The sequence below is a fragment of the Lates calcarifer genome, linkage group LG14 (assembly GCF_001640805.2).
Source record: "Lates calcarifer isolate ASB-BC8 linkage group LG14, TLL_Latcal_v3, whole genome shotgun sequence".
Taxonomy (NCBI): domain Eukaryota; kingdom Metazoa; phylum Chordata; class Actinopteri; family Centropomidae; genus Lates; species Lates calcarifer.
Window position 1 is genome coordinate 11,289,446 of NC_066846.1, and position 9,000 is coordinate 11,298,445.

The 9,000-nt window shown below is 39.8% G+C and overlaps 1 protein-coding gene across 1 annotated transcript; it reads right to left on the reverse strand.

Moving 5' to 3' along the window:
- Nucleotides 1–1,782: 1,782 nt before the first annotated feature.
- LOC108890727 (uncharacterized) lies at nucleotides 1,783–7,632 on the reverse strand. Its single transcript, XM_051075755.1, has 8 exons — nucleotides 7,137–7,632; nucleotides 6,681–7,019; nucleotides 5,903–5,956; nucleotides 5,645–5,733; nucleotides 5,474–5,555; nucleotides 2,661–2,943; nucleotides 2,432–2,577; nucleotides 1,783–2,015 (listed from the first exon to the last, which is right to left on the reverse strand). The coding sequence occupies exons 1-8, from the start codon at nucleotides 7,465–7,467 to the stop codon at nucleotides 1,783–1,785; spliced, it is 1,557 nt and encodes a 518-aa protein (XP_050931712.1). The 5' UTR covers nucleotides 7,468–7,632.
- Nucleotides 7,633–9,000: the final 1,368 nt, after the last annotated feature.

The following is a 9,000-nucleotide window of genomic DNA, read 5'->3' on the forward strand; positions in this document are numbered from 1 at the left end:
GTAGGTCTGTGTGCCTCTGCCTGCAGTAGTACTGAGCACTGGCCCACACCATTGGTGTTTCCACAAGAATTTTACTCTCTGAGGCATCATCTCTGCCTGTGACCACAGAAATATATATGATAAATATGAGCATGTTTAGCTGAAAATATGAATTCACATTCAGGTAGAACAATGGATCAACTTGTTAACAACAGTACTGGTGAAGCTGTTTTAACATTGCACAGTGGTTTTTGGCTATCAATAAATTCTTGACTGCCACATCATCTTTGATGTACACTAACAATGTCTAAATTTGTCCCTCCTCACATCAGCAGTTCCACAAGATAATATAACTAACTGAACAATGCATGTGAATAACACTTACCATCAAAGCAAAAGAAGAAGTTCAGTAATCCACAGTCCAGGGCTTTCCATTCACCCGTGTGTTGCATGCCTACACAGTGCTGGATGCCACTCCCACTGTTGGGTTCACCAGCATCCCAGTTCCTGAACTCAGCCTCACCATCTTCATAGTAACCCTCATCTGACAGAGACCACTTCCAGGACAGGACGTCTTCATACAGCCCAATCCAAATGTCGTTGTCATTGTTGTCCATGTTGTCAATGAACTTGTTCATGTCCCGAGCGTCTTTGATGGTGGCCTGGTCTGTGTACCTCTCTCTACAGTAGGTCTGGACTTTCAAACCACGTCTTAGGTTCGTCACGAATGAAAATGAGATCACGGCTACATGACGCATCGAGGCAGTAACCTAAAACCGGAAAAAAAATCATCAGTGACAAAACTTGTGAATGTGTGATGAAGGACTGATATGAATGCCTGTATCAAGCTTGAATTCACATTTATTGTTTACATTTATGAAAAATTGATACACCATTAGCATTGACTGAGCAAATTAAAAACCATATTTAAGATAATAATGTAAATGACAGTATCATCTGCAAATGTGATGATTCATTCTTTTCTGGTTGGAAATTTGCATTGTAAAATTTTTATAAAACTGCTGTTTACTGTGGGGCAGGGGCCGCTGAGGGAATGTGTTTTCAGGATGCTCCCAAGTGCTGTAGACCTCCAGCTCACACAAGTCCAGTGGTATGTCAGGATGCATCACAGTCACATAGCGACCCACAATCCCACCGCAATCCAGAGTCACCAGAGAATTTGAACTGCTGGACAGGACCCAACATCTTAGATAGAGATTAAAAAAAGAGAAAAGGTGCAAATGATGTTACTTTTATTTACCTTTAAAGAAAATAATTATTTTATTATTCATAACTGTGGTCAGTTGGGCCAGGGCTTGTCTGTGGGGAGTTTGCATGTTCTTCCTCAGAGTACTCAGGCCTCCTCCCACAGTCCAGAGACATGCAGATTAGGTTAACCGGTGGCTCTGAAATGCCTGTAGATGTGAATGTGAATTTGAATAGTTGTTTGTCTCTGTATGTCAGCCCTGTGATAGACTGGCGACCTGTTCAAGGTAGCCTGCCTCTCACCCAGTGTTATCTGGGGTTGGCTCTAGCTACCCCATGACCCTCAAAGGAAAAGGAGTATAACTAATGAAAAATGGATGGCACATCCGGATAAACAGTTGGTGGTGTTAATACTTGAGCTGGCTGCCATTAAAGCAGAGGGTGCAGTGAAATTATGTAATCAAAAGAGAATCAGTCAGACAAATGAAAACACATGATGGAAATAGGGCATTTGTGTTTGTTTAAAGTGTAAATTTGAGGACTACAGACTCCTCTACCATCCACAGGGGGCATGTTCTGACAGACCACACGGTGTATTTACCTTGTGTCGTCCACCCAGACCTCATCACCATAGCTGTTCTCACTGAAGGAAAGCTGGATCAGTGTCACATTGTAGGGAGCCAGTAGATCCACTTTCACCCATTGACTGGGTTCGTTTTTAGTTATGCTGCAGGTGCTGATCCGATTACCGTCAATTACACTGCTGGCTTTACCTGCAGTTTTCCATCTTAAGGAGGATTGAAAAGCCACTCCTCTCAAAGCCACATTTTCTAGGGAGGATGAAGGAATTAAAGACAGTGAATACAAAAAGCATCTGTAAAATTATCCTACACAGATAACAAGAAAGAAAGATAACAATGTCTTCTTGATTGAGGCCAGTTAAACAATGAGGCCCTAGGTGTTTAAAAGGCCTATAAAGCAACAACAAAAGACTAAGACTAGAAAGGTTAAGATTTTTTGTAATCAAGACCTTTCAAAGGATGTACAGTGGTGATGAGGAACAGTCTAAGACCTTGAAAACCCCTGGTGTAGAGGAAACAGTCAGATAGGAAAAGATGGAAACACAACACTCCTTTTGTTGTCATTCTTTTTGCCCTTCCAACATTACATGACCACTAAAAGCAACACACAGTGTAACAGATATGCATTTTAATGTTAAAACTTTTTGACGGTGCGTGAAACTTACCAAGAATAGTACCATACACCTGCACTTCACAAACAGTCAGAGTCTTTGCTTGTCCGGGAAGGATAACGTGAACAAAGCGGCCCGCCTTTATTTCACACTGGAATTTGTAGCTGCGTTGTCCTGCTACAACAGTGATGATGCCACACCTGACAGAAGGAGGAAGCGTGAATGAGAAAAAAAAGAATAATAGTGGATGGTAGTATGTTCTGTTTTGTTCCTAATAAACCACCTGTGGTTGCTGGTGTCATTCTTGAGGCCGATGCGAATCTCAGCACCATTCAGCTGCTCTGGGCAGCAGTCTCCAATGCTGACGACAGACACAGCAGTTATGTGGTAGATACTCATCAAGTCCACCTGCCACCAGGGGTCGTCTTGTTGTGGGAGTGAGGTGCAGGTTTCTTCAAATGTACTTGGCATAAGGTTTTCATCGAGGGCCAGATATGGATCAGGTGGTGAAACTCCAGAAGGTGAATTTTCGGACAGTATAGCTATTCCTCTCGGTGCCACGTTACCTTGAAAAAGAATCAGTAACAGCTTCAGTACAGTTCAACAAGTCAAAGTGTCCACAGCCATGCTAGAGGCTTTGGATTGGTTCATCACCAAAGTGCACAAAAGAGTGCCTGCAAAAGATCTGCAACAGATTGTTGGGATATTTCAGTTTATACCAAAATGGTGGACCAGCCAAGCCTAACCGGAATATCTCATCTCATCTAGGGTGAGGAAGACCAAAAAAAACAAAAAAACAAAAACAAAGGCTTACGGACTTTATATTATTGTTCTTTAATTATGTATAAGGTCTCCCGGCAGTTCGTGATTACATTTTTTTGAGAAAAAGAATAAGAAACTGAGCTTAATTCTTTTTTCTTCCTTTTTTAAGACTATTCAAGGCCTGTACATATCCTGAATAACCAGAGATGAAAAAGAGTGAAAAAATTAACAAACAAAAGCACAAAACAAAATTTGTGCAGCAGAACTTTGTTTCCTCTTTCCTATCCTATTAATCATCTCATAACCAAAGCGTGAGTACCAAACTGTATTAAGTAGTTAAAACTAGCTTCACCTCAACCAGCTACAATAGTAAAGTGCTGCTTACAACACTCAACTCACAATTTTGAAAGCAGGACTTTTACTTGTAATGAATGAACTTGTATTTAATTTATACTTAAGTAAAGGATATGAGGATTTCTTCCACCACAGCTTTCCATACAAAATATTTTCTTACCTGTCTGATGGGTAATCCTCAAACTGAGAAGGACAGATCCTGGAAATAAAGTTAAATATTATATAAACTGAGCATGGATTTCCTTGTGGCTTTCAAACACATTATAGTCTCAAAATGTGGCTCACTCTTTGACAAAATCTAATTAATTAATTAAGGTAAAATTTGTCTTCACCATCCAGGATTTAATCTGTGAATGAGCCACACTGTCATTTAAGGAATTAAGTTATCTACCACCATTTAAAAAACCAAACAAAAGGACTAATTCAAACATATATATATTTCTATGTGACTTACCCCAGATAAACATGTATTTGAAACTCCACTCCATGATCTACAGGAAGTTTTTAGGAATATAAATTTCACATTAAGGGTTAAGATAAAGCATGTTTTAAAACCTCTTAATCAAAAATGAGCTTTCACTCAAATGACTGTGTTGCCCTTCCTTCCAGTGATAATCAATTGAACTATGCAAATAAATGCAAACCACATTCCTATTATAATATTTACAGTCCTGCCCTGGTGACCCAGAAAGTCTTTTTAATGTATACGTTTTACCCACAATGCAATGCACAAAGCAATTCACAGCTGGGAAACATTAAACTTTTTGTCTTGGTTTTATTTTTCTTATTCATGTTTAGGGAAAATTACATTGAATATTAAATACACTGATATCTAAAGGCCTTGTTATTAATATTTCACAATATATTTTTGTTTTTATTGAAATACATCCATATAGTTATTGATTTTCAGGAGAAAAATTAAGGTGTTTTGCATTTTGAATTATTTTGATGTTACTATCCTGTAGACAAAATCCTAGTTAAGTAGGTTAATGGATATCTAAAATAACCTATAGTGAGTTAAGCCTGCCACTGATTTGTATGAGGTGCACACTGTTCCTCAGTAAAGACCATTCAAATCAAGTGCTCCTAAAGTTTTGTTTAAACAAGACAGATTTTCTCCGCTGGCGTCCTCCATGCTGACTTTTCAGCTCAAATTTGATTTTTTCATTTGATTAACCAAACTTTGCACATGTACAGGAAAATCATATCAAGTACACGTGCAAATAAATGGGATGGCACTGTGATATGCACAATGCAACACACACAGGGTCACAATGTTGACCCCCTTGGCAAACAGCACTGCTCAGAAATGACTCAAGGAACACGACAAAAGCATTGACCGCTAAGGTCCCCCAGATCCCAGACTGATTGATCCAGTCATGCTGGGGGAGGCCCCTGCCACTGGGGAGTGATGTTGTCATTGAGCAATAAGATTCTCCAGTGTTTTAGATTGATCAACATTTTTCATTTATTGACTACACATTCCATTTACCATGTCGCCCTGTTGCTGTAAAACAGGAAACATGATTACAAAAGATGCATATCTAATGAATTCCACAGTAAATTCTGTCAGGATTCTGCGTCACACACTCATTTTTAGCATTTTTAGAGGATTATATGAAGTAGATAGTTCAGACAGAAAAACAAACAAACAACCACTGCAGTAATTTAGGAATCAAACCTCCAAACTGTGTACAACAAAGGAATACAAACTTGTTTTTCTAATAAAAAGAGGAAGGGAGTTGCTGTAATTGTCATCAGGTCGTCACTCTGGACCCGTTCAAAGTTAAAACTCTGAATGAGGTTTAATTGATGTTAATGACCTGTCCACATTCATCTGTTGGAGAAAGACACAGCAGCGATCAGATGAAGTAACATACAGTATATACACATCACTGTGATTATGATGATTAAAACAAAATCAATGAAAAGTCCAACAATATCAAACGATACAAATTTCGTTCCTGTTGGAATCGGTACCTCTGTTTTGTGGCTGTGGCTCTGTCCTTAAACTCAGCAGCCTGACATTAACTGAGCCCTGTATGTTCAGCTCTGCCTCCAACTAAAGAAAAAAGGAAAGATGAAAGCTCTTTGTTGTTATACTATAAGTTGAATGGAAATAATTAAATATTTCACAGCTGCTTCCTGTACCTGCTGTAAGAGTGGCTGTCTGGTGGTTGGATCTTTGAGGTTAGCATCAGTCAGAATCCTCATCTTCACTGTAGTCCTTCTCAGAGGACCTGGAAATTGAAATTATTTTTTAAAAAGAAAAAAAAGCAAAAGACGTTCTTAAAAAATACAAAATTCATATAATACTATAATCTTAACATGCTATTCTTATCATGATAGATAGATAGATAGATAGATAGATAGATAGATAGATAGATAGATAGGGATTAAACAGTTTACCGTGTTTGATGGTGGTGTATTCAGTCAGAGGAGCTGGGGTCACTTCAGTTATTCCTGTAAGAACAATGACAAGAAGGAGAGGAGAATGAAGAGAGGAGTCAAAATGTCAACCAGAAACTGATTTAGCTTCTTTTGTTTCAGGGTTTTTCTTGCAGCTGACAGTGTCTGATTCTGCTCTGCCTGTATAGCAGGAAAATGTTGACATGAATGTAGATTGACCAAGATAATCCATAATTAATTTCATTTTTAGAGCGCTTTTCAACAGTAATATCACAAAGGGCTTTGAAGAGGAAAATAAAAAAAAGGTTCACTATTCAGTAGGCATTATCTGAAACGTCTACAGAAGGTATTACACACCTCCTGCTGCAAGTGACACCCCTGTCTTACACCCTTTCTCTCTGTCCCAGATAACTTGAACTGTAGGAAATGACCAGCAGGGGGAGCTGTAGACTGTACCAACAGGTGGGAATGGGTGTTAGATATTTGCAGTAAACGTGGATGGAGCGCTTGTGTAACAGTCTCTGTCCAGTGTGAGTCTTTTTGTTTAGTGGCTCACCAGCGCCCTCCCTCAGTGAGTAAATGTCACTGGCAGCGAGTGTGAAACTTTAATTTATATCAGTCTGTGCTTCACCTTATTAAAATGCCCTACAAAGTGTAGCGAGTGCATGTAACATATTTTCAGTGTGCTGCTAGACGCACACCTCCATCCACCAGTCCTCCACCCAGCAATTAGAAACTGAGCTTTAAAGGAGAACATATCTGCAGTCTTTGAGCTTACTTTGGCAGAGGAAGTTGAAACTGGTCTCGCATTTCGAGTCGTTCCATCTCCCTCTTTGCATATTAACACAAGCCTGAGTGTTGTTTTCGTTATCGGGCTGGGACCCGCACCACCACCTGAACGAGGAGCTGCTGCCATCCGACCACTTCCAGGCGTCTCTGCGCAGGCCGATCCAGGCCTCCTGCACGGCTGCGTTTCCCTGCAGCCTGCTCGTCAACTCCTCATTCTCAGCCGGGCTCCTCACGCTGACCAGATCTGTGTAGTGCTGCCTGCAGTAGCTCTGAGCCTCGAACCAAGTCTTTGTCTCAGTCACCAGCACATACTGATCATCTGCTTTATCTACATGGAGAGAAAAACAGCAAGGTAGAACAAACTGGATATAATTTGTGAATAAAAACCAAAAATCTTTATTCAAAAGATCCGTAACAAAGCACCCGGTTTCAAGGTGCAGCTCACCTCTGAAACAAATGAGAGGCCTTTTGACGAGCGTGCAGCTGTAGTCCCTCCAGAGGCCGTCCTCCGTCATGGAGGCACAGTGCTCCACTGACCCTGCATTGTCCGGCTGACCTGCCTGCCACTGCCTGAAGTCCGTCCTCACTCCGTCGTAGAACTGCTCACCCACCAGAGACCAGTTCCAGCTGTTGACATCGTCGTACAGACCGATCCAGAAGGCAGCGTCCAAGTCCTTTGTCATGTTGTGGATTCTGCTGTTGGTGTTCTCACTAGATATGGTGGCCAGGTCCCCGTACTCTGCTCTGCAATAGCCCTGAGCCTCCACCCAGCTCATCTTCAAGTTAGTGATGAGGATGTACTCATGGATGTAGTACGTGTACTCTATGAGGTGAATAATATGTCAACATCTACATCTACATATCATGTACACTAACATTTCTGGTTCAGTGCAAAGTGTAAGTGTTCATATTTTTCTTATTTGTCTATACGACAGCTTTCCATTCATTTCTGCACACGCTTAATTTCCCACTTTAATCATTTCAGGTTGATTTTCTTAAGTCTCTCTGAACATTGCTCTGTCCAGCCACTATAATCTGTTGGATGGTTGTTGGAGGCAATATGAAAACCCAGCAGAAACTACTCTGGGCTGAAAAAAGGTGTTGCCAACTAGTTTAATTCATAATTTACTCTACAGATTTTTTATTTAATTCTGAACATCATTTAAAAATAAGATCATAAATCACAGAACTCTTTCAGTTATCTATCAGAAATCTATAAAGGAAAGCAAACAGCATAAAGTTACAGTTCAGGAGTTTAGATGTCTGGGAAGGCAGAAAAATACATTCTGATTTCTAAAACAATCATTGCAAAATTGTTATTTTCTTCTTAATTTACTATCTGTCGATCAAAAATTACGTTTAAGTTACTAGTTTTTTCTTACCTGTCTGTTGTGTGACCTCCAGAGTGTTTAGAAAAATCCCTGTGAATTAGAAGATTTTTAAAAAATCACTGTCAAAATAGAACACACATGAACAAGGATACAAATGAAAGTATATATCCTGAGTAAATAATTAAAATTTTGCTTATTTTTTTAATCAAAGTTGATGAGGAAAAAAGTACAAACCAAAGAAAAGAAGTTTCTTTAAACTTCCCTCCATGATCTGCAGTAAAAAGACAAATTCCACGTGTCTTCTTTAAAATATATAACAACTATAAGAACACAAAATATCCCTGTACTTCTGTTACAGTGGTCTCACCTCCACTCTCTGTGTCCTCACTTAGAAGAAAATTTACTCGAGCATCTCCTGCCCTGACGCTGAGTTTGGATGCTAAATGGTCCGTGACCACAAGTAAATGGTTGTGTGTTTTTGTTTGCTCACTTCCATCTTTGTGAGTTTAAGATGCTCAGACACAGGGATGCTGGTGCAAAGTGAGAGGCCACAGTAAAGACGCAGAGATTAAGGTAAAGCTTAGAGTTGTGGTGTGTGTGTTATGAACGAAGCGTGTGAGCTCTGTCTCACTTCTTAATCATGTCAGTCCTCACACAAATGTGTGTGTAAGAGACGTTCCTCCATATGTTTTGGTTTGCAGTAGACCACTGCAATGTGTACATGACAGTCTGGACAGGACATTTGGTTACCGTCAGTCAATGTTTGTCTGAGGAGTCAAAACTACATCTTTGTTTTGAAAAGACCAGGTGAGCTGCTTGTTTGTCTCACTACACACTGAGAGAAGAGTCTCAATTTTTTATGATGAAGTTTTTTATTGTCCTTGAAATTTTAGTGTACGATTATTGCACCACATCAGCATTCAGTCATTTTTATAGATAAAGCAAAGTCTCCTGCTACTAACAAAACTTGCCAGGTCT

Excerpts from the sequence above, each read along its gene's own strand:
- LOC108890727 (XM_051075755.1), bottom strand. The coding sequence starts at position 7,467 with ATGAGCTGGGTGGAGGCTCAGGGCTATTGCAGAGCAGAGTACGGGGAC. Across the intron at positions 2,944-5,473 it reads GCCACAGCCACAAAACAGAG|GTAACGTGGCACCGAGAGGA; the intron begins GTACCGATTCCA and ends TTCTTTTTCAAG. Across the intron at positions 2,578-2,660 it reads AATGACACCAGCAACCACAG|GTGTGGCATCATCACTGTTG; the intron begins GTGGTTTATTAG and ends TCCTTCTGTCAG.